The following is a 26563-nucleotide window of genomic DNA, read 5'->3' on the forward strand; positions in this document are numbered from 1 at the left end:
ACTTGGAAAAAAGTTGCCACAATATCACATTGAATGAGTTTGACTGTAGTTTAACCTCATTAAAGGTGCTATATCGTGCTCATTTTCACGTTCATACTTGTATTTTGTGTTTCTACTAGAATATGTTTGCATGCTGTCATGTTAAAAAAAAACTTTATTTTCCTCATGCTGTCAGCCTGAATAAACCAGTATTCACCCTATGTATGAAACGCTCCATTTTAGCGCATTTTGATGAAATTGCAACAGAATTGCGTTGCTAGGCAACAGCTTGGGTCCACGTGTACTTCCTGTCAGCTGATGACATTCACATACACTGCAACCAGGAATAAACTGGGACACATTTAGAATGTTTACGTTTAAAATTGTGTCAAGGGTCTAAATATTGTATATTCGTGACATCACAAATGGCATGACATTTACATGATATAGGCAATATTGCTTCTAAAAAATATGTGTATGGTATGTATAATATTGTTTATATTTGGAAACTAGACTGTAATTATAAGGATTTATGGATGGGTTATAAAAAAAATCTCTTTTGCATTATGGCTATGCATTATGTACCTGCTTTGGGCCCTACAACCAACCCAGTACTTTTCACTAGTTATAAGTGATTATAAAAAGTCAACGGTCCAAAAACAGCTCTTACAGTATTACTGAAAGGTTATTTATGTCTCAAAATTACTAGATTTCGTCCATGAGGTTATATTTGGCAGTCCACCCAGTCTGTTTAACCTGTTGAAATGCCTCTAAAGGTCATTTTGAGGCATACATAACCTTTCAGTGACACTATAGGGACTGTAATCCTGTTTGGCAAGTGTAAACCTGCATTATGGTATTGCACATTTAAAGGTATTTCAACAGGTAAAAAGGTCTGGCTGTCAAATATAACTCTCATGAATGAAATCAAGTCATTTTGAGACATAAATAAACTTTCAGTGACATGACAGGAGCTGTAAAAAAAACCCCTGCATTTTATGGGATGTAGGCACTGCTTTAAAGATATTTAAACTGGAATGAGGAAAAAGGGGTTTACAGAAATATCAATAAGAAGTATTTTAGATAGGAAAAGCAGCAGAATTTGAAAAAGTGTGGAAACCTTTGTTGGAGTTTCTTGGACGTCAGCGGGCACAGTACAATTGAAACTGCTGTGTGTTGCTGAGTGCTGTGTTGAAATTGTTGTGTTTTTTTTGTTCTTCTTCTTTGAGGTATTTATTTGTTTTGTCTTATCTTTTATTTTATTAGTTTTCTTTGTTAGATATATGAAATACATGAAATGTCATGTCTCTCTTTCTTTGATTACTGTGGAAATTCTGACTAAACATTTCATTGTATAATTTAATTATTAATATTGTTATTCTGTCTGTATGTGTATATATGTATATATGTTTATATGTTTATATGTAAAATTCAATAAAAAATATTGTTTAAAAAAAAAAAAGAGTACGGAAGTAAAAGAGAAGGAATAAAGTGTCTGACTACTTGAGAGTCACTTGTCTAGTATAAAGTGGATGAAGATGGCACAGTAATGACTTGTTCCAGAAGGTGGCAGCAATGCAACGTAAAATGCGCCGGCTGCCGTAAAACTATGAAGAAGAAGAAGAAGAAGAAAAGGAAGAAGAAAAAGAAGAAGAGGAGGAGGATGAAGGTAAATGCAACAGGTGGCAACTGCTGTAAAACCTCAAGGAAAAGCGATGTAAAGAGGCTGGAGGTAAACAACAGAAAGAACCGGAGTTTCTTGTGAGAGTTTCTTGAGCAGAATGATGCAAGGCTAAAATTAAAGATTATTGTGAGAAGGAACATGACATTTTAGTATGTCGAAAATGAAAAAAAAGTCATAGTATAGTATGTTGAAAAAAAAAAAAAAAGTAAAGGTATAATATGTCGAAAAAATTTAAAAAGTCACAGTACAGTATGTTGAAAAAAAAAATCATAGTATGTGGAAAAAATAAAAAAGTCAATATAGTATGTCGAATAAAAGTCATAGTATAGTATGTCGAAGAAAACTCATAGTATAGTATGTCGAAAAAGTAAAAAAAAGTCATAGCATAGCATGTTGAAAAAAATAAAAAGTCATAGTATAGTATGTCGAAAAAATGAAAAAAAGAAAAAAAGTCATGGATAGTATCTCAAAAAAATTAAATAAAGTCATAGTATAGTATGTTGAAAAAATAAAAGTCATAGTATAGTATATCGAAAAAAGTCATAGTATAGTATGTCGGGAAAAAGTCATAGTATGGTATGTCGAAAAAATAAAAAAAAGTCATAGTATAGTATGTCGACAAAATAAAAAAGTCAATATAGTATGTCGAAGAAAACTTATGGTATAGCATGTCGAAAAATAAAAAAAAAGTCAAAGTATAGTATGTCGAAAAAATAAAAAAGTCATAGTATAGTATGTCGGGAAAAGTCATAGAATAGTATGTTGAAAAAAAAAAAAAATCATAGTGTAGTATGTCGAAATTTTTAAAAAAAGTCAGTAAAGTATGTCTAAAAAAAAAAATCACAGTATAGTATGTCGAAAAAATAAAAAAAGTCATAGTATATTATGTTGAAAAAATAAAAAAGTCATAATATAGTATGTCGAAGAAAACTCATGGTATAGCATGTCGAAAAATAAAAAAAAAGTCAAAGTATAGTATGTCGAAAAAATAAAAAAGTCATAGTATAGTATGTCGGGAAAAGTCATAGAATAGTATGTTGAAAAAAAAAAAATCATAGTGTAGTATGTCGAAATTTTTAAAAAAAGTCATAGTAAAGTATGTCTAAAAAAAAAAATCACAGTATAGTATGTCGAAAAAATAAAAAAAGTCATAGTATAGTATGACGAAAAAATAAAAGTCATAGTATATTATGTTGAAAAAATAAAAAAGTCATAATATAGTATGTCGAATAAAGGTCATAGTATAGTATATCGGAAAAAAAGTCACAGTATAGTATGTCGAAGAAAACTAATAGTATAGTATGTCGAAAAAAGTCAAAAAAAGTCATAGCATAGCATGTTGAAAAAAATAAAGTCATAGTATAGTATGTTGAAAAAATGAAAAAAGAAAAAAAGTCATGGATAGTATCTAAAAAAAATGAAAAAAAGTCATAGTATAGTATGTTGAAAAAAAAAAAGTCATAGTATAGTATGTCGGGAAAATGAAAAAAAGTCAGTTTAGTATGTCAAAAAAGTAAAAGAAATCATAGTATAGTATGTTGAAAAAATATTTAAAAAAAAAATTCATAGACGGAATGTCGAAAATAAAAAAGTCAGTGTCGAAAAAAATTTAAAAAGTCATGTTTAAGAAAAAGTCATACTATAGTATGTCGAAAAAATTAAAAAAAACACCATGGTAAACTATGACGAAAAAAATCAAAGATTCACAGTATAGTATGTTGAAAAAAAGTCATAGTATAATATGTTGAAAAAATAAAAAAGTCATAGTATAGTGTGTCGAAAAAAGTCATAGTATGTCGAAAAAAAGTCGTAGTATAGGATGTCAAAGCAGCATATAGCATGATATTTTCATTGTATGACTTTTTTTATGTGTGTGACATTTATTTCAGTGTTACTGGTTCCCAGTTTGTTGGAGCTGGAGGCCATAAAGGGATTGGAGGCTGCTGGCCACTGTTTCCAGTCTATAAGACCCACCCCATCATGCGAGTCTGTGGACTCCTTTCCCCCTGGCACCACCTTGTGTCATGTCAGACTTTTGATTTGCAGTATACTTTATTCATCATTACCTGAGTTACCCTGACAGAATGTTTTCCTGCCAGCATCATTTGTTACAATTCATATTTTGTTAAAAAGAAATTTAACTACCTAATTAACTAACTTCTGTTAAATAAAACATTTCTTTTACTTAATCCCTCACTTGTGCTTTCCTTATTTGCCTTAGAGCCGGATCATTCTTTGACATTTTTTATGACATTTATGATGTTTTTATGAATTATGGCATACTATTATTTAATTCTATAACATTTTTGTGGCATATATATATATATATATATGGCATTATGATATTCTTGATATTTTATATACACATTTGAATGGCATACTATACTATATTTTACTATGATGTTTTATTACTTTTTTACAACTTGGGTATGACATACTAAACCTTTTTTACTTTTATGGCATACTATACTATATTTTTGTGATGTTTTTATAACTTAATAGCTTACTATATCATGATTGTTTTTTCTGACATAGCATACTAAGAAATATTTAGGATTTTTTAATGGCATACTATTATATTACTGAAAGAAACTAACATATTTTACTTTTACTTACCAGGCTGTCACAGTATTATATTTTACATTACATTATATTGTATTCCTATATTTTAGCGTAAAGTCAAAATTATTTGAAAGTTTTCATACTAAATTAAAAAGGAAGAAAAAAAACCCCCACGTAAAACTGATCACCGATGCGTTGCTATCTACATTATTAATCACAACACATTGGGTAAAAACACTGTGAACCTTTATTGACAGCAGCATGTATACTTTTGTATATATATCTGTGATTATTGTGAACATTTGCTGAAGCAGATTAAAAAAAGAGGTCTAGGTGTGAGTGCCTAGCATTCATAAAAACAAAACATTACACTAAAAACAACGTATAAAAACAAGTTCATAAACAAAAGGCCATTGCATTTGATTAGATAATGTAAAAAAAAAAAAGAAAAAAAAGAGGGAAACAGTTAAGATAATCCTTCATTTACCAGGCACTTAATGAGTACTGGTGACCAGCCGTCACTTTTTTGACCTCCTGTGTACTTTGTGTTCGCGTATTCAGCCGGTTACCAGACTGAACGCCTGCTGAGATGGACCGTGAGAATGAATACATAGCATCAGAGAAGTACCTTTCTGTTATAAACATAGTTAAAAAAAGACAGGACCTTCATCATAAATAAACAGGCACCTGCATGTCCTACTACACAACATGATAGAGATAAAGAGAGATATTGTTTTAAGTGAAGTTAGTGCATGGCTTCTACATTATGTACACATTGCCTGGTGTGATGGTCCACTTTGCAGCATTGCACAAAAACAACTGGACCTGGAGGAAAACTGTGATTGGACCTCTGGAGAAAATGATGTCGCAGGTTAATAACACAGTGATAGGCTGCATGCCTGCAACATGATTAATGTGGTATAACGGGTGTTTCTTACCCAATAGGTCTGTGTTACCAATAAGCACCTCAAAGTTAATACAAGAACAGAACACACTCGTAAAAACGTACAAAGCCCACACTGGCACAATCTCATCTATTCAATATATTCCTTGGCTGTTATCTTTTTTTTTTTTTTCCTGAAGTGTTACCATAACACGGATTACTTTTTCCACAAGTTTTCCTCGCGTCGCAAATCACGAGCGTGACAAGACGACGAACCTTCATGCAAACCCTATTCCACTTCTTCTTTGAACGTACACTGTAGCGTGGGAACAGTTCGGTGGCACACACACACACACACACACACACTTTGGAGGATCGTCTCCTCCAGGATCAGGGTGGTGGACTCAGGATGCAGCTGGATTTTCAAGCAGACCAGTTGAAACGATCTCGTTCAACACACTCCGAAGTGGTTGAAGCTTCAATGCTCCATTGATACGTCCCACTTTCCCTTCAATATTCTTTCAGACATGACAGAGCAGTGAGTCTAAATTTCAGTTTTTTTTCCTAAATGTCCAACCAATATTTTCTATTGATCTGAGCCAGAGAGAGCACTGTACCTTACTACAAAGCAGTCGGAGGTCTGGGTGAGTGTGTGTGTGTGTGTGTGTGTGTGTGTGTGGAGGCGTAGAGGCACTGAGGTTGTGAGGCTCCGTGAAACAAAGCGTCTCAGGGTCAGAGCGGCCGCAGACGGGCAGGCAGGGTCACAGTGGAACCACAGACGGGGAACCCCGAGGGGAGCGTCATCCACGCTGCGGTTAAGGCAAACGTAGACTCCTGGCACTGCTCACGAGAAGCCGCTCACACAAACGTGAGTGCGTTTCCACTGATATACCAAAGAAGTCTTATCCACACACCCACTGCTTGAAATGCATATTAAAAAAAGTGTTTCCTCCTCCTCAACCCTCTTCCCTGAAATGTTTGAGACTAATAATCCAGCACTCCTGTCTTTAGTTTTTTGGGGGTTGGTCAAAGTTCCCCTCTGATGTGGGCGTCTCAGACTTTGCTGTCAGAGGGCACCTCTCCCAGGGTGTGGACGATTTCGGTGAAGGAGGGGCGCTCTTTGAGGCTTAGCGCCCAGCAGCGGGCCATGAGCTTGTAGATTTTGGAGGGGCATCCGTCTGGAACGGGCAGCTTCAGCTTCCCGGTTTGCAGAGCTGGAGGGGCGCCGGAGAAGCAGCAGAGAGAGGGAGGTTAAACCAAATCAGAAATACGGACACATTTTATGTTTTGAGATTGCAACATTTAAAAGGATATTTGATAGGGCTGTCAAAGTTAACGCAAATAACGCCACTAAATTGTTTAACACATTAACGCAACTTGTGATTTTTTAGGTTGTAGCGGGCTCAGTTTTAAAGCTAGAGTGAAGATACTGGCATCATATGAAACTAAAAAACCTAAGGAATCCATTGGTAACAACGATGTCATACTTGCTTGTCACAAAGTGGCTAAATAACGCTCCAAAGTTATGCAACATTTTGGTGAGGAAAAAAAGTCATGGCCATTTTCAAAGGGGTCCCTGCAGCTGTTGTTGTGCTTGAGTTTGCCATGTTATGATTTGAGCACATTTATGATGCTAAATGCAGTACCTGTGAGGGTTTCTGGCCAAAATTTGTTTTGCGTCGTTAACTGATCTCCAAAAATAAATAAATAAATACATACATTTGCATAAAGCAAGCATATTTGCCCACTCCCATGTTGATAAGAGTATTAAATACTTGATAAATTAAGCCGGTAATGCATTATACTGACCTTCCAGCGCCTCATCATCGCTCAGTTTGGTATATGGCATTTCGCCGTGACTGAACACTTCCCACATCAACACTCCGAAGGCCCACACGTCAGACTTGGTGGAGAAGTCGTCTTCAAACACAGACTCTGATGGGAGCCAGCGCAGCGGGATCCATGCCTGTCTGTAGTGGTAGTACTCACTGCATACATGTACACAAGAGAAAAGACGAGGAGGTGGAAACAACTCCTAATTAGCCGGATGAACAGAGAATTTTAAAATCATGCCATTTATTGTAGATTATTATGAAATGAAGTTCCTTTTCTAACAGACCTGTTGTAGACGTCCTTGCTGAGGCTGAGCGATGACACTTTAACACGCCTCTGACTGTTGATCAGGCAGTTTCGGGCGGCTAGGTCTTTGTGAACGAAGCGGTGATTGGACAGATGCTCCATCCCACGAGCCACCTGGGCACAGATGGAAACCTGAAGGGAAAGAAAGAAAAATACATAAAAACTGTCAGGTAAATTGACGTGAAGTGACTTTGAGAATAAATCAACAAGCAACAAGTATTGCCAAGGTTTCCCTTAGTTGCATCAGTTAGGAATAGTTCCACCTTATGGAAAAAAGTCTCCACTGACCAAGAAATGATCCTGCACATAACCAGGATATAAAACCATGACTTCTAATTTCTACACTATGGCTTTTGTACAGATTAAAGAAAGAAGATATAACATGTTAATTAGTGAGCTTTGGAAGTGCTGGTAGGTGGATTTATTGACCTTTGGACTGAGCCAGGTTTCCCCATGTTTAATCTTTATGCTAAGCTACACTAACCGTCTCCTGGCTGTAGCTTCATATTGAGTGTACAGACATGACAGTAGCACTGCTCTTCTTATCTAAACCTCGAAAAAAAAAACGTGTATCTCAACACTTACTTTGGTCTTGGTGCTGATAGGTTGAGATTTGACCTTGTCATCTTTGCTTTTGGAAATTCTCAGGAACTGCTTTAGGTCTCCCTGTCGTGATAAAAGCAAAAAAAAAGAGCATTGTACATTATCAGGCAAAACATTTTAAATCCTTCTGTGTGTGTGTTTCTATTTCTGTGTGCTCACCAGGTCGTAGTACTCTAGGATGGTGTAGTGGGGCTCGGCCTCCCTACAAAGGCCCAACAGGCGGACGACGTTGGGGTGGCTGAGCTTGGCGAACATTTCGGCTTCGCGGCGGAAGTCTAGCTGGAGCTGCTCGTCTCTGGTCTGCAGGCTCTTCACCAACACCACCGTCTCCTCCTCGCTCTCCTCGATACCCTTCGCCTTGCACAGCAGCACCTCGCCGAACTCCCCTTTGCCTGAATAAACATTCACACAAACCACAGAGCAAACGTCAGAGCTCAAAAATCAACAACGCATATGTTGATTTATTAGTTGAAATGCTGTATCTTTAAGATCAGGTGACTTCCTATGAAATCAGAGCATGCTCAGTTATATAAAGACAAGAGAGAAGTGGATAAATCAGTCTACCTAAAGTCGTGATGGTTTGTAGGTTTGCTCGGGCAAAGTGGAGCTTATCGTTGTTGACATGGCTGTGGCGTTTCTCGGTTGTTGCTATGGTACCCATGTTGGTGAGTGCCACCTCTTCCTGGATCTCAGCGGTGGTGTGGCCATTTTGTTGAACGGCCCCTCCTGACAAACACAACACACATCCCACAGGGTCAAAGGTCATAGACATAGTGCAAATCACACTGGGCAGTAAAGGGCACTGTAAATGTGATCCGAGTCCAAATACAGTGAATCGTATTAATCATTGTCTTGTTGCTCTGCTCAGCCAAATCTAAGATAAATATCAGAGAGGATGGTTAACGAAGAACACACTGGCATGAAATGTGGAGCAAAGAGACTGAATTATGAATGACAGAGTAATGATGAGTAATGGATGTTGTACGAGGAAACAAACATCATGCGACCCTGCTCGTACTTTGAGATCCTCGGGCAGGGGTCTTTTATCTGTTGCAGTCTTCAGCTGAAGACTAAAGGGGGACAGAGCTTTTAAGATAAGACCGCCAAAGCTCTGGAGCACCTTGCTCGAGGAAATAAGGCAGACTGAATTTTTTTAAATCTAATCTCAAAATGTACATTTATCGCACTGCCTTCCCTGATTCCACCTGATTCTAGTTTTTATTAGTTTTTTTTTTTTAAATAATATTTTATTTTTTTCAGTACTCTTATTTTGTTATTGCTGTTTTTTTATTTGTTTTATGGGAATAACTTTGTAACTCTGTTTAGATAAGTGCTATATAAATAAAGATTATTATTATTATTATTATTATTATTATTATTATTATTATTATCATCATCATAGTATGCTATTTTTGCAGTTAGTCGTTCCGCTGTTGAATCAAACTGTGACATAGAGGTGTCACTACTGATCAAATTTCATAGAGACGAAGCTAAATGTTTTTTCAAAAATGTAATATTTCTTGTGTTCTGAGTTGTTCCAAAAACTGTTTCACCATCATCCACAATTAAGTTTTATTTTCCAGCTTTGAGCAGCTGCTCCATTTCCTTATGCACATCAACTCCCTCAGAAATAACGTTTTTTTTGTATGCATATTGACTGTTTTGAGTATGCTTAACTGTGTCACTTTTCCAGTGTAAACATATTACACAAGTAATTACACACGTCTCATCAAATTGATCTGAACTTGTGCTATTTTACATTTTAAATTTTAACGGCAATAACTACGATGAACACAAGATGGCGGCAAATATCCAAAACCTTTCAAGCAACACTGAGGAACATGAGGTTGAGGGAATATCAAGTACTCTCGTAACTTCCTGACTGATGTTACAACCACCTGACCAGAAATTCATAATCATTGTTCTCCACCAGACATTCATACCGTTGAGACACTCCATCTCCGGCTCCTCTCCGTCCTGGCCTTTCTGCAGCCTTTTGGAGTTGCGTCTCTTTTTGCAGTAGAACATGAGTCCGAGCACGACGATGATGTAAGCCACGGCCGCTCCCACTGACAGACCGATGGTTTGGATCATCTTGTAGGGAGCCTTGTCCATGTCTTCTTCATCCAAGTGATGCACTGGTTTTTCTGTTGGGCACAGGCAGCAATTATGGTCAACTAAAAAATGCTCTGAAACAGTAAACATCCAAGTCTTTAATCAAAATCACATATTGTGTTACATCTTTCAGCACATGCTGTTGTTTTAGGGTCAGTTTTTGCATCATAAAAGGGTAAACACATTTCATTTTTTTCCAAGAATAGACTTTTGAAAAGAGTTGTAAGATTGAAAAAAGATGCAAATATGCAGATCACTTTGAATCAGATGTGGTTTATAGTTTAATAAATCCACTACAGTTATGATGTGCAAAGTAAAACCCATGCAACAACTGTCACACAAGTACCCTAGTAAACCCTTATCTGTTACAGATTAAATGTACTTACACTGAATTTTAACAACCATAATTCTAATTCAAAACATACGGTCATGTCATTCAACAAGTCATTTTTCTGTTACCAGTCTGGTTTTGTTGGGCAGTGCTGTCACGCTGACACTGACAAGCTACAGCGAACATCTTAAAGTCAACTGTCTCCGACTTTGAACTAATCCGTACGACCATCCTGCTCCTTTGGTAGATAATGAGTTGATATGAGACACTAATGCGAGTGTGTGACTGTAATTTTCAGCTTCAGTCAGCACACAAGGAGTGTGAAGCGTTATTAGATCTAACGTCTGCCCAATCCCGTCACCTCAGTGACAGCCGTGGCGTCAGAGATGCGGCTGTTATTAACCTGTCGAGAAGGATGACAGGCAGAGGGTGAAGCTTTAATTAACGCCTTCATCCCTTTACTTGTGATCGTGGCTCACGCCCCCATGTGTGCACCTTTGTTCCCCATAAAGGAAGCCTGTGTATGTATATATGTGTGTGTTGAACTCACCCACTACATACAGCTGAGCCCCACGGTCTTCGATACTGCAGCTGTTTCCGGCCACACATGTGTATCTGCCCGTGTCATCTGTAGTAACATCTAATATCACCAAGGAGCCATTGGGCATCTTCTGGAACCTGGAAGAAAGACGGGACGGTAGAGATGAAGGTGGAGGTCTTTCACAACAACGTCCACTACACAAACACAGTTCAGTTCAGTTTCAATTTATTCACAACGCAGTTAAGATACAAGGACATCATCATCATAATGGAGATATGTGAAATGGGAAACCCTGATAAGCTATCTGAAGCTTGAAAATAGGGGCACACACACTAAGCATGTAGTAAACATAATTTAAATACTAACACGTCTAGATTTGAAAAAAGAGCCTACTATGTCATCTACTATAAGTAATACACTGACTATGAATAAGTACCTCATACAACCTCACTTCAAAACACCCAAACTATCCCTTTAAAGGAAGTACAAGAAAACTAGTGACAAGTTCTCTTAAATCACTCTTACGTGCCACTTCAGAACAAATCTGTTAGTAAGAGACATTTTTGCATGAGGCTCATTGTATTCAGGTGTGTAATACTACATTAGCACAAGTTAAATCTATAATTAATGTACAGACATGCAACCGATCCTGTTTGGAACTTGTATTCACAAACTGTAATCCTACTCCATGATGGATGAGCGGTCTAAAAGACAGATCAAAAAGTGTCTCATTTACCTCCTGTTCTTACTGATGTCCAGCGTCTTGTCTTTGACCATCCAGTGGATGTGAGGCTCGGGGTCGCCGGTGGCCTGACAGTGCAGGATGGCTGTGTGACCTTGGTACACCGTCGTATTCTCTGGGTCCACCTTAAAGCGAATGTACACTACATGTGCACAAACACATGCACACGCTCATTAATACAACACCACAACTGGGCCGTAACATTTCCTTTACAGACTGCGGTGACTGTGGTTAACGTCTCAGTTACACTCTACAACCCAAAAGCAATTCATTAGTGGGGCCATAAAAAGGCCAGCAAGTGCACAATAAAGGCTGCAGTGTTTGCCACTTGATGAGAATGATCAATGACTCAGATGTACTGAGACCACAAGTCATTTCAATGTGGGACTTATGACTAATATGGCGGCGTGGCCTCTTTCATTCATAATTCCCAGCTTTCAGGATGATGAGTGAGCGGTTTACCTGCAACTATGAAGGTCACCAGGGCTCTGATCTCCCCCTGGAGGCTGTTGGAGGCGATGCAGGTGTAGTTGCCGGCGTCGCTGCGGGTGACTTTGGAGAAGTGGAGCTTGCCTTTCCTCTGCTCCACCCGGGGCGGCAGCTCTCCTCCGTCTGCAGGGGGAGACAAAGAGACACACAGGGACACGGTGGGGGTGAGGAGGGCTGAGTCTGGTGCTGCATGTGGGATTTAAGTGGTTAAATCGACTCCATCATAGCAAACGCAGATGAATGGGGGAAATGATCCATGATGATGTACCTTCCTCGCACGCTGTTTATTACAGATTCTGTGCATGATTCTTGTGGAAACAACATTTATCATCATAAGCATAAGGGTGTTTCTGCAACTACGGGCATTTTTAATCAGCAATTAAATTTTGGATTTATGTTCAAATTTGCAGTGCAACAATTGATAAATACACAGTGTTATTATCCATCTTGACATAAAAAAATAATTACTAAATAATTTGATTTAATAAAATGTATTAAGCATTTTATGGGTCCAAACACCACTTTTCTTTATGTCCCACAACTGTGGTTTCAACGAGACCCATAACATGAGCTAATTCAATTGTAATATGACATTATTTCAAATGTAATTGTTTCATATACATATTTAGTAATTGTGCATTTTGAACTACATTTAAAAAATAACTTAACATTAGTGTCGAATTCATGTATAATAGATTCTAAGAGTCAAAGCTAACGTAGCAGACCTTTCCATTTATCTGCAATATTAGCAAAAATGTGATTTCCGCAACAGCTTTAGGTGTTGTGGTAAGGACATTAGAATTGCAATATCTGTCATAAAAACATTTTTTTTTTTAAAATAGGGGATTTCATGATTTTCTCTACACCCTGAAAAATGTAGACAGTAATCATAGATGTCTTCATACACAAAAAAATATATAATATGTTGTGTTTTATATCAATATTTACAATGATGCAAAAAGCTTGATGAAAACTTATTTTTAATGTCTCAAAGATATAATAGATATTAAAAAAGCGAAATGTATAAAATGAAAGTTGTTGTAATGTTGCGGTAAGGACATTTAGTAAGAACAAGTGATGAAAACCATAAAATATGTAATTTTGTGTACCTGTTTATATGTATTACCTACTCTGATGGTAAAAAGGTTTAAAGAGGTTTTTCTGTTTTTAATTTGAGACAGTCAAAAGTGACCGTAGTTGCAGAAACACCCACAAACAGAATGAGGGCTACTTTCCTTAAGAAAGTGTTAAACAGTCATTCCTTTTCTGACTAAAGCTATTGTGAGCTGAGGTTTAGTGAGCGGTGTACACACCTGCTTTGGTCCAGCGGATGGTCGGGTTCTCTTGGCCTTTAGCCGAGCACTGGATGGCGTTCTTGTTATCCAGCTCCAGGCACTGAGAAGGCTGGGGGGTCGGGGTGAACTTCAGCTTCTCTGAAACACAAGTCAAACCACCAAACACTCATTACGCATATGGTAAACACAGAAGGAGGGCGGCACACATGCCAAAGCCTCTTTTGTGCATCTCACACTGCAGATGAAATGACACTAAGCTGACTGAAATCAAGTTCAGACACATTCAGGGAAATGTGGATACATGCACACGTATAAAAAGTCTATCAGAGGATGAGATCATATAAACGGAGGGATTGGCCAGACAAAACAGCGACATGTCAGGCCATCTATCACAGTAATCCTATAGCAGCAGAGCTACGCTTTAACATGGAGATAATGTGTTCAAATGGAGGCTAGAATAAAGCATGAGTCATATTTTACACCTCTGTGGGTGTCCTGCAGGACGCCCAGAGACACAACATGGACTCTTATTTTAGGAAACACACACATTCACAAGCCCACAGGCATGACCACATTTGTTTTATATTTAATAACATTGTATTACTCATTATACCCTGGATATGATTTCACTCATTACACATCATCTTCCAGTCAGTCTGGGGAATAACGTCAAATATTTGCTCAAAGTATAATCTACTGTATATATTAGATATAACTGAGTGATTCCATCGCAGCTTACCGAGCACAATGACTCTAGCTTGCCCGGAGAGTCGGCCGCCTACAGTCTTGGTTTCACAGCCGTACATCTGTCCGTCGTACACCTCCACGTTGTTGATCCTGAGCGTGCCGTTAGGGAACAGCTTAAAACGAGGGTCCTAGAACAAGAAAAGAAAGATGTTATACAAGTTTAAATTTTCATCTCATAGGTGTAGATAGAATGCATGTGAGAAAAAGACACAGTAACACTAATTAGGGCTGACCCGAACGCTTCGAAGCTTCGACTGTTGCCATGATAATCGACCTCCAAATCAGTATTCGAATGCTTAATTTTTTTGTTTGTTTTTTTATATATAAGTATGTAATGAAAATGTATAAATCCCCAAATAGTCCATGAAATAAGGAAGAATCAATTAATTATTCATATTCAACATTAATTATTATTAGTTATTCTTAGATGGATATCTCTGATTTTTGTGTGTAGAGGTGCGTGTGTGGACAGTAGTAAGGCAGCGGCACTGAAACGGGGGAGATGGAGACAGACAGAAGAACATGTCAGTCTGCTGCGCTGTACTGCGAAGCTTCGAATACCTTTGACTATTTCTTACCGAAGCTTTGAATCCCAAAAAATGGTGTTTGCGACAGCCCTTATACTTATTAGAACGTGTTTACTTGTGATTGTGTTTGGTAACTGACCTCTGGTGTGACCATGATGTTGTTGCGGAGCCAGGTGACCTCAGGTTCAGGGTTGGCCTGAGCGTGACAGTGAAGATAACCTGGTTTTCCCTCCTCTAGGTGGCTGTCCTGAGGCCTCGTTACCCACACTGGAGCAGCTGTGGAGACACACACACACACAAATGTGTTAAATAAGCACAGACATTTTACACATACCCATACAGTATACACATAATTGCTCTTCAGCTACACGGCAGTCCATGAAGGAATACACTTGTTCATTCTTGTAGAGTTTTGTTGTTTCTACTCTTATACTATTTGTATATTCCTCTTATTTTATCATTTATTCATTAATTATTATACATAGAAACGTTGTAGGCACGTTGTTTATTTATTCATTATGTATTCTTATTTTTACTTCTCTATTTATGTATACTTATAATAGTAATAATAACTATACATCAGATTTATATTGTGCTTTTCAAAGTTCTCAAAGATGCTTCACATACTGTAGAATAAAATAAAGAATAAAAAACAAGCAGGAAACTCTTACATTTTATTATATTATTCTGTTTTCCCCACTGGAGATCAATAAAGGCTTATCTTTTATCTTTTTTTTTATCCCACTGGTTAGTCTAAACATAGACTCCATTAATCCCTGTGTATCTAGATGGTCCCAGTGTTCCCAGCATGCTGCTCACTATAAAGAACAAGACTTACTGTAATATTAAAGAGTGCTTCGATTATCTATATTGTATGTTAGGGCTGTCTATTGGCAAGAATCTGGCGACACGATATGTATCATGATACAGGAGTTACGATTCAATATGTTGTGATATGTTGCAATTTTTTTAAACCAAATTTTAGGAAATTTGTCATAGTATATAAGAACACACCACCATATGCATAAAATCTGACTAAAAAAAAGTTCATAGCACTACTTTGAGAGGGCACATACACTGATATAGCGCATATCTGAATATGTAAATGAAATAGTATTGACTGAGTTACTCGTTGCATGTAAACTAGTAATTAAAAATCGATATACAGTGTTTTTGAGAATCAATACAGTATCACAAAACATAATATGGCAATACTCAATATTTTCTTTTGTACACCCCTTCTGTTTGTTAGCCCTTATTGGCTTGCTTATGTTCTGTTTTAGTTTACAATCTACGGGGGAAAACTTATTTTCACTACTTTTGGGGTTGCTTTAAAAAACTAAAACTCACAAGGGGACTCACAAGAGACAGATTTAAAAAAAAAAAAGAGTAGCCATAATTGAAGCAGCAGATGCCAAATATCCTGACTTTTTTTTTATTTCTTGTACGGTAAAGCTCCACAAACACTGGATCCTACATTTCCCATAATGCATTGTGGAAGCATCTTTCAATAGATCTTCCATGCCTCATAAATGCCAACTTCTTTCAAACCCAACGCATCCTCTGTTAAAAAAATGTAAGTCTCAAACCCAAACCGAGGATTATTTTTTAAACTTTCTACAGCGTTATAAAACAGTTTCCCAGGAGTAGTTCTGCTTGTGACGGGTAAACCCAACTTAATGTGTCCCTGTGTATGACTCACTGGCCACGGTGAAGGTGACCTCCTGTGTCTTGCGTCCTGCTCTGTTCTGGGCCACGCAGGTGTAGGTGCCTGAGTCTCCTTCCTCTGTGGGACTGAAGACCAGATCAAGACCATCCTGGTACACTCTGCCCTCCGTGGGCACCCGCTGACCTTCTCTCTCCCACCAGACCTCGGGCTCGGGCCGGCCGCGTGGGGGGCGACAGGCCACCCGCTGCAGGGTGTCCGATGTGAAAACCTTCGACATCTTGGGCACCATGTCGTCGATCTCTGTGGTGGAAAGCAGAGAGTGTGAGAACATTTTCAGCATGAAGTAGCAGAGCTGAATGAATTGATTTCCATTTACACGCTGATAATCATCAATCTGCCTTCAAAGCCAGTGAAGCATTTTGGATTTCATAAGCACGCTTAATTTCAACGCTCGTTTCTGTTGTTGGGAAAAGTCCTCTGATTCGTAGCGGCGGTCACATTAATTAGAGAACAAAGAGCACAGTAGGCGAACAGAGTATATAGGTTGTATGGGAATTAACTAGAGCCTGTGTGAGGTGGGTCATATCAAAACTGGCAGCCCCTATACAGAAAGTGGAACGTGATCTGTGGTCTCACAAGACCTCCCACTACTGTGTGGTTTACTACTGTGCGTCCCAAATGGAAGTCATTAATACTTTATTGGCCGACAACGCTCTGAAAGCTGGTCAGTGGCTGCGACCTTCTACGAGTCTAGAGATCTAAATCAATTAATGAGAACAGAAGAAAACACACATTTCTCAGCGGATGAAAGGGAAGTCGAGCTGGGGAGAAGGGGGGGGGAGAATGAATGAGGTGGAGCTACGATGGAGTGACTGTTTAAACTTGTCCCTAAATACTGGATTCTACTGTGACACAATCCCCTATAATGCCCGTGGGGATTACCATCAGATTAAGTGAATTAAGGTATTTAAATGGAGCTGTGGTTCACTGGGTTAAAACTGCAGATACAGTCGTACCTCGTTAATCCAAAACCCTTGAGGGGGGAGGAAAGGGGGCTGATGGAGGAGAATAAAGTGGTCGGGACTCTGAAACGCATAGAAATTCCAGCCCTAAGCTTAAACAAAATATTTGACTTGCATGCACTTGCATTTCAAAATGCTGGCTGATTAGTAAAATGAGACGATACTACAGCTTGTTCCTGCTTTTAAGCTCAAGCAGCCACTTAAAACGTTTTCTCTTTGGAGTCGGGGTTAGGCAGGAAAAGAGCAGGCGCTGTTATGAGCAATATTGAAACAACTTTGATGTGTCAGGACTTGTTTATGACACTGTTTTCTCTGCATGTGTGACAACCTAAGCTTTATGCACAACCACACCTTTATAGTTAGTGTTATAGTTCTGATGTTTTGTTTTCATTTTAAAATGTGGTTTAACACACCTCCCCATTTGGAAGTAGTCATTTATTACCAGTAAACTTCTAGTGATGTTGGAGGAAAATCACAGGTGGGAGGTCTAATGACCTTTCACAAGCTCATAATTACACTGCTCGTTAACCAGTTTGAGTCATACTGGTATCTAGTGTTGCTTGTTCAGCCAGGTGCTGTTACGCTTTGAGGAAGGCTTGTTGAGCTAAACAAGTTTGGCAAACAGCTGGACTGTTGGGAGGAAATAATATGGAGAGGAAGCAGGAAAATACTCCATCGCCATGCGCGCGTGTGTTTGTAGTGGATACAGCTGGGCCGGATGTCAATAAGGGAATGTGATTATCATTGGAAGGATCTGGCTGTAAGTGAAAGAGCCAGAAGAAGAAGAAGAAGGGAGGGGAGAGCAGAATGGGATAAATATGTAACCCAGATGCCCCTCTCGCTCTCAGATTACAGAATCACAGGTGTTTATCCCTCACCAGTTCAACAACTGCAAATATGTGTGTGTGTGTGTGTGTGTGTGTGTGTGTGTGTGTGTGTGTGTGTGTGTACCAGCTATGAGGAGGGAGGCCTCCAGGGCAACATGGGATCCGCTGACGCCGCGGCCAACACACTTGTAGGTCCCAGTGTTCCTGGGCTTCACCTGGGTGATCAGCACTGTGCCGTTGGATAACAGGATCACACTGTGGAGAATAAACAAATCAAACAGATTACACTTTCATTCATACTGTCTCACCATCACTGACCAACAAACAATGGGGCCTCATGCAGCAACATTCTCTTAAATTTCTATTATATTTTCTCTTAATTTCCTGTTGAGAGAAAAAAAGAAACGTCAACTCCAGATGCACCAAACGTACTTAATCATCCAAATCTGCTCTTACCAGGTCAATAATAAATACCATTTGATCATAAATTGGAGGCGTGTGGCCGATGTTTATTATTAGCATAGACAACACCCCCCCAAACACTATATAAGGGCAGGTATTATGCTCTGTGGAAATACTCGGTACATGCTGCCCCCAAAATAAGGCTGGTAGAAGAAGAAGAACTTGGATCAATAGCATGCGGAGGGATTGGGCTGCATTATGCATTGAAACAGACATAGGCCTATAATATTAATATTACTGGTACTGTTAAATAAACATAGTTAAAGTAAACAAGTGATTTTCCAGAGCGTCAGTGCTGGGGTTACAGGAAAATCAAATAGCATCTAAGAGCAGCATGTAAGCCATTCAGAAGCTGTCCTTACTCTATTACTCTAAACCATAGAATAATCTAAATTTGAACATATGATATTTTGTTTTTAATGTCCTCAAATTTAAAACTTGGACAAACAATTTGTGGACTGTGAAAACAAGATGCTTTTCTCGTATCTTGGTAAAATGTTCTCTTACCAAAGAGAAGAGCAAAAATAAGAAAACATTGGTGAATCCCAGAAGTCTGGGTACTAACAAAATAAGAACAAATTGTATTCATGTTCGTACATTGCTTCCTGCATGAGGCCCACGGTGTCACCCTTCATTTGTACATGAAAGCACATCAACAGCAGCACATGTCACAGAAATGCTCTCTGCACATGTGCAACTCCCACCCCCAGATCTTGCTCAGATGGCATCTGAAAATAATTCTTACTAGCATTACTTTTGGCCCGCTGAGAGCGCCAGATGGAGATGCTCTGCCGCACAGCACAATACGAGCGCCACAAATAAAAGGACTATTTTAGCACAGGCCTACTTTTTATGTACTTGGCATGTTACCTGACGCTATCTGAATTGCCCTGATTCACTAAACACAAGCCATCTGCAGCCCCAAATAGGTTACAGTAAATGCTAAGAATGTGTCCAACAGAAACCGAATGAAAGCGTCCTACATAGTGAGTTAATTTAAAAAAAGTCTTGTGCTTTTTAAAGAGCAGGACTGACGGCCGGCCTCTGGCAGGCTGAAGGGAGTATCAGTGCCAGTGATGGACGGGATGAGATGTAATTAAAGGCTGACCTTAAGCCAGCTTCAGGGCTGACAGATAAGGAGCCGCACATCCCACGCAGCACAGAGAGGAGCTCCACAGATGGGACAACTCGACAGCTCATCACGGCTATACGACAAAGTTATTGTAAAGCTCGTGGGAGAAGTGAATATGTAAAGCAGAGAGGAACAAGTAAAGGTGCTGCTGGATGCATTTAGGATGCTGCTTTATTCCAGAGTAGAGTTTTTTCCATCATCCAGGACTGATCTGGTTCTGCACCGGATTCCCTCAGGGGGGGGATATTTCTGTGTCATCTCTTCTTCTCTGTTCAATAGCGGGAGGGAAATGAGCTTTGGGAGCTTGTGTGTGTTTCCAGCCCCGAGATGGAGCAATACTTTACTCTGAGGAAACTCTAAAATAACCACAAAACAAAATGAACAAAGGCAGAGTCTTCTTTTTAAGGCAATCATCTTTGTAGCTACATGTGCAGAAAGAATTGGTACGGTTTCACATTTTTCCCCTCCAGAGTTGGTTTGACCCCACGGGGCAGAATTCTTTCTGTCTGCAAAAACAGCCTTGAGCTTACGCTGGTGTATTTTTTCTTAGTTTCACACATGTGAAAAAACAATCAAATATTCACGCATAATCTAGAAGGGGGAGTTGTCTAAACAGTGCAGGTGCGAAACAGATGATTATCTCCTGCAGAGCGCTGCATTCCTCTGGCATTATCGTCGGCCCAGATCAATAAACACAAACACAGAGGCTGCCTTGGAACACGTCAACCACGAAGACGCCAGGTTTTTAATGAAACACTCTGTGTGTGTGTTTATGTTCACGCTTATTACCCATCCATCTGTAATCCCGGTGCTGAGTCATCACTGCCTAGGTGACCAAACCCGCCTCCGACAAGCTCATTACACAAGTGACTAACTATTAATGTTGAAGTCCTTCTCTTCCCTCGCTCACTGAACACAATAATCACTTCAAAAATCGAAAAACCAGGCTCTCCATGTGGAGCAGCTTGCCTACAAAGCCTCTATGTTTAAGCATGAGGTGCTATGAACCCTGAGGGAATACTTGGCACTTGGTATAGAAATTGGTTATTATCTTGTGTTTATAGGGGACATGCTTTTCCATTTCCGCTCAGTGTGTGAACACCAGAGAGCTGCAAAGTCCCTTATGATAGGCTTGAGAGAAAGGCTGCGTTCAAGTGATGTATAGTAGACTGCAGAGAAACTTTACTCTGTTCCAGTAATAATATTCCTTAATGTGCAATACATCTTGTAATGGCACACAGAGAGCTGAGAGCCCATCGCAAGGGGTTTCTGCCTCATTGGGTTCAAAGGGATACCCGATTGTGGCTGAAGCTTATATAACGGTGAGTAAGGAGAGGGAATGAAGTGGGGGCAGGATGTGGCTGGGAGATGGGAGTCTGAGATGTATGATGAGAAAGAAAAGAAGGGGAGGATTTAGCTCTCAACATACCGAGACTTGTTCGCCAGCAGCTCGTTTTCGTGGTACCACTCCAGCGTTGGGGCCGGGTCGGCGGTGAACTGGCAGTGGAACGCGGCCTCCTCGTTCCTCAACACCACCTGGTCCTCAGGAGTGACCACCGGCCGCGGAAAACTCTTATCTGTTAGAGAGGTAGAACAAACATCTGCATGATTACATCTGCAGGCATCAGACCATCAAGTTCCATCTGTGTGGATGCTCGTGCGTCGCACCCATCTACTCCGGACTTTATTAAAAGCTGCCAACAGCAGCGTGGGGCTGGTGCGCAGGCGGCCTTCAGGTGGCGTTGTGTGTCAACACCTCAGGGGCCCCGGAGAGACTTAATGAGGTCAGTGAATAGACCCTGTAGCTTATCTGGACCATCATCTCCTCCTGTTTTTAACTCCTGGATCGCAGAATCACACACACAGGAGACCATCTCTCTCTCTACTCTGTGATCATCTGAAGTCACGCTATCACAAGAAATTGGGGTTAGAAGGACTCAAGTGGGGTCGACTGGTATGGAAGCAAGAAAAACCTGCACTTAAAATATAAATTTGATATATAATTTAAGGCAGTGGTTCCCAACCTGGGGTCCAGGCCCCCCTTAGGGAGGCGCCAAAGATCACAAAGGTGCGCCAGGATTTGTCTGCTCTGATGCTGTCAAGATTTGATTTTTAACAATTTCAAAACACCCCAAAACGCTGCACAGTATTTTCCTTCTATTCACATTCTTTTGACTCTTTCTAACCTCCCAGCCGCCCTCTAACACTGGAACAGGCTGCTCTGACCTGCCAAAACCAGAGATTTGCAGTAAAACCTAGAGGAGGAGTAATTACCCAACAGACTTTAGGACATTGTTGTACTCCAAATACAAAGCTGAAGGGCGTTGAGCTCAATAAAGAAACGGGAACACGAAAATACCCTTAATCCAGGTTTACGTGTGTGAGTATTTCAAATCTGAACAGCCAACGGTGCCAGTAACAGTATTAGGATATGGCTACCGGCTGGTGTGAAGAAAACGAAAGGCGTTCCCTCAGATCGCACCTGGCCCACCCAGGAAGTCGGCGGGAAGGCCTCGTCTTAAAGAGCTGTGACCGTGCATTGAAAAGCTGTCTAAATCTGTCAGCCTTACCTTAAGGTGAAACCCTATAGAGGAGCAGAGGGTGGCAACATGGTAACTGGAAACTCAACAATTATCCATTCTTCCTCCACACAGGTGCTAACCTAGCGTGTCTGTCTGTGTGTGTGTTGCAGGTGTCTAATTAGAGTGGAACAGGGAGTCAGGTTTCATGCACAGATGTGCTGCTGTATGTACTGTACTAACTCTGTGGTGTAATGAGGGGATAATACACAGGAGGGACACGCACACACACACACACACACACACACGCATACACAGAGTAAACATCATAAGACATGTTGAGAGCAGAAAAATAAATAATCTCCCTTTTCAACACAGTACACCAAAGTGTCTGAAAGCTACAGTTACGCCATCAGATCAACAGAACAACGCTGCTGCTGCTGAGGGAGATGATGTTATTGTTCTCTCTGTAGATGTTTATGATGTTGTTTCTGTCTGCGTGGGCGCGCGGAGGAGGAAGGTGCTAACACACTCTCTGGTAATCACATTAGGAGCTCCATCACTTTCTCTTCCTGCTCTCTCTCAACACTAATGGACTATATATACACCCCCCCTCCTCCTCACCACACTTCCTGGCAGGTGTGGCAATGTGGAAATATTCACCTAAGTAATTTTCAAGCAAAAATGGTTTTAACTTATATAATGTGATTGTTGATTAATCTTATGAGTATTTTTCTTGATTAATCGATTAGTTGTTCCTTTTTTTCCTTAAAAAATTACTCAAACCTATTAATTGATTATCAAAATTGTTGCAGCTCTAGTGAGGGGATCTGCTGCTTTTTCTCTGATTTAAATTGTTGCAAAATATATATATATCTGAGTTTTGGACAGTTGGTAAGACAAAACCAAAGATTTGAGGGCGTTACCTTGGGCTCTTGGGGATTGTGAGGAGCATTTTCTCACCATTTAACGTTTTATAGACGAAATGTGTCCCATGGGAGGAGTGATCGAGAAAATAATCGCTAAATTAATTAATATTGTTTTAATGTCACCTTATACGCAACTTGCGATTTTTAGGTTGTAGCGGGCTCAGTTTTAAAGCAAGAGGTATCATATCGCGTAGGAGGCTAAAAAACGCTCCAAACTTACGCTAAATTTCCGCAAGGAAAAACTGTCATGGACATTTTCAAAGGTGTCCCTTGACCTCTGACCTCAAGATATGTGAATGAAAATGGGTTCTATGGGTACCCACAAGTCTCCCCTTTACAGACATGCCCACTTTATGATAATCACATGCAGTTTGGGGCAAATTATAGTCAAGTCAGCACACTGACACACTGACAGCTGTTGTTGTCTGTTGGGCTTGAGCTTGTCATGTTATAATTTGAGCATATTTTTAATGCTAAATGCAGTACCTGTGAGGGTTTCTGGACAACATTTGTCATTGTCTTGTGTTGTTAATTGATTTCCATTAATAGATATATACTTACATTTGCATAAAGCAGACATATTTGCCCACTCCCATGTTGATAAGAGTATTAAATACTTGACAAATCTGCCTTTAAGGTACATTTTGAACAGATAAAAAAATGTGTGATTAATTTGCGATCAATCACGATTAACTATCAGCCCTTACTTGCAGCTCTACAAGCAATTCTAAGAGTGGCAGAAAAGTGTTAAAAAAAGATAATGTATATGTTACACATGTAAGGACACACACACACCTATAATATTGAGAGTGAAATTGCTGTTGCTGCAGACGTGCCCAGCTGCATTCTTGGCGCAGCAGTAGTACAGGCCGTTATCGTCCGGACTGGCACTCGTAAAGGTGAGCGTCCTCTCCTTGTTGTTGATCTGGTGGCTCTTCTCTGTCAGCTTCACCCCGTCCTTGAACCACTGGCACGTCGGCCTGAGAGGGAGAGGAAAATAAGAGAAGAGCCGGGTGATTGATGAAGCCAAAAAAGAAGAGATACAAAGGTGAGGGGAGAGGGAGAAAGAAGAAGAATAGGGAAAGAGGAACATAAGGGCATGAGAGAGGCCAACGAGGACAGAGTGGTTTTTCAGTACAGATCCTTAACCCGGTGAGCTCTGAACCTGAGGTGACAGGGGAGGAGACTCACCGTGGGTGTCCATCAATATGACAGCGTAACGTGACCGGCGCAGAGCTCTCGATCTCCCCTTCTGAGGCGGGCTCCTTCAAAGTCACGCCGCCACTTTCTAACCCTGTAGAAGAAGAAAAACAGAGGCGACTGTGAGCCGCAGGAGCAGGAGTAATAATGGAGGAGAAGGACAGGAGGAAAAATTGAGTTAAGTGGTTGTCCCGTCGTCTGTCCTCCTGTGATGCTAATGGGTGAAGCGGGGAGAGTCGGGCACATCACCGTGACAGCACGGTGACTCATGCACAGAGACAGAGCAGGGAGCTACCACATCACTGGGTCGGCTTTCATCAGCATACCGCTTTCCTGCACTCACAAGAGCAAGCTGCGCCTTTACAGTGCTTTTTATGGACATTTAATGGACAGTTCATTGGCTTACTCTGTTAAAAGGGCTACTCTGCTGTCAGCGCAGCCCATAAAATCAGGCAGAAGGGAAATGAGCAACAACACAACCGTGAACATGTTTTGACTTTTTAGCACCTTGCAGTTATAATTTTAAAAATGCTGGAATCCTTCGAAATGTCTTCAAACCTGATTAGGTGTCTACATTACCGCACCGTGGGAGGAGCATATGCCACAACAAAGAGATGACAGACATCACTCACACAACGTAACATGAAACCTGATCAATGGCGTCTTGAGTGACGGATGAACAAGAGAATAAATGAAGGAAACAGATGGCGGGGAAATTGATCCACAGTCGTCCCCTGAATGCATCATGTTGCAGTGAGAAATGAATGGAACAGTGTGGTTTTACCATTAAAAGGGGTTTGACCCGGTACACTGGGAAATATACATCAACTACATGCAGTATGTCAAGAAACTATCACAGCAGCAAATCATTCCTACGTTCTCCTAAGAGAATACGATAGTTTTTCAGTGTCCAAGGGGAGACTGGTAGATATATATATCTCATGATGTACTAAGGCATTCATCCCTCTTTCAATAAAAAGGATAGTGGTGGCTCCTGTAAGCTAAGTCTCTTTGGAGCAGCCAGAAATTCAGTGTCAGCCATAAAAATGCTGTATTAAGCCGACACTGATCCCACCTGTGATCGATGCAGGAAGGCTCTGGCACATGTGTTGGACATGTCCAAAGCTCAACCCGTTTTGGCAAACCGTTTTTGAAACCGTCTCTATGATATTTGTAAAAACGGTGTTTGGTGTGGCCCCAATAGACGCCCCTCTCAGTAAGTGGGAGATCAGCATGATGGCTTTGTGTTCTCTCCTGGATGGGAGAGTGATATTGTTTAAATGGAAAGATCCTATTTCACCAACATACAGTCATTGGATCAGGGAAGTTATGCACCATCTTAAACTGGAGAAAATTATGTAATTATATAATTTATGGGATGTCAAAGTTAACGCGATAATAACACATTAACGCAAACTTGTTTTAACGCAACTAAATTCTTTAACGCATAAACGCAACTTGCGATTTTGGTTGTAACAGGCTCAGTTTGATCTTTCTAGAGTGAAGATACTGGTATCATATGAAATTACAAAGGACTAACTTTATGATAATCACATGCAGTTTGGGGCAAGTCATAGTCAGGTCAACACACTGACACACTGACAGCTGTTGTTGCCTGTTGGGCTTCAGTTTGCCATGTTATGATTTGAGCATATTTTGTATGCTAAATGCAGTACCTGTGAGGGTTCCTGGACAATATTTGTCATTGTTTTGTGTTGTTAATTGATTTCCAATAACAAATATATACAAACATTTGCATAAAGCAGCATATTTGCCCACTCCCATGTTGATAAGAGTATTAAATACGTGACAAATCTCTCTTTAAGGTACATTTTGAACAGATAAAAATGTGTGATCAATTTGCGATTAATCACGATTATCTATGGACAAACATGCGATTAATCATGATTAAATATTCTAATCGATTGATAGTCCTAATAATTATATAAATATACTGTCAGAGGTTCTACTAGGAAATGTTATACTATTTGTCATCCTTTATTGGCCTTTGTTTGAGGACATGGAAGCTGAATCTTCCTGGTATGGATGTCTGGATATGTATAATGGATATATGTGTATGTCTGGATATGTATAATAGATATATGTGTATGTCTGGTATGTTGACAAAATCACCACCTGATGCACATTAAAGTCTACTGGATGAAT

At 39.8% G+C, this 26563-nt stretch overlaps 1 protein-coding gene across 1 annotated transcript in view; it reads right to left on the bottom strand.

Annotated features, from left to right (window-relative positions):
* Positions 1-4449: 4449 nt before the first annotated feature.
* Positions 4450-26563, bottom strand: part of ptk7b (protein tyrosine kinase 7b) — a 90222-nt gene continuing 68108 nt past the window's right edge. The window contains exons 3-20 of the mRNA XM_037781554.1: positions 24389-24491; positions 23993-24177; positions 21179-21326; positions 18280-18410; positions 16340-16606; positions 14777-14913; positions 14103-14238; positions 13382-13501; positions 12042-12191; positions 11574-11721; positions 10847-10974; positions 9794-9997; positions 8415-8576; positions 8010-8242; positions 7833-7913; positions 7228-7379; positions 6918-7096; positions 4450-6322 (exon numbers count right to left, since the gene is read on the bottom strand). Of these exons, the coding sequence (XP_037637482.1) occupies positions 6162-6322; positions 6918-7096; positions 7228-7379; positions 7833-7913; positions 8010-8242; positions 8415-8576; positions 9794-9997; positions 10847-10974; positions 11574-11721; positions 12042-12191; positions 13382-13501; positions 14103-14238; positions 14777-14913; positions 16340-16606; positions 18280-18410; positions 21179-21326; positions 23993-24177; positions 24389-24491 (2825 nt within the window). The 3' untranslated portion in view covers positions 4450-6161. The remainder of the gene's footprint in view (positions 6323-6917; positions 7097-7227; positions 7380-7832; positions 7914-8009; positions 8243-8414; positions 8577-9793; positions 9998-10846; positions 10975-11573; positions 11722-12041; positions 12192-13381; positions 13502-14102; positions 14239-14776; positions 14914-16339; positions 16607-18279; positions 18411-21178; positions 21327-23992; positions 24178-24388; positions 24492-26563) is intronic.

Source organism: Sebastes umbrosus, chromosome 10 (genome assembly GCF_015220745.1).
Source record: "Sebastes umbrosus isolate fSebUmb1 chromosome 10, fSebUmb1.pri, whole genome shotgun sequence".
Lineage (NCBI taxonomy): Eukaryota > Metazoa > Chordata > Actinopteri > Perciformes > Sebastidae > Sebastes > Sebastes umbrosus.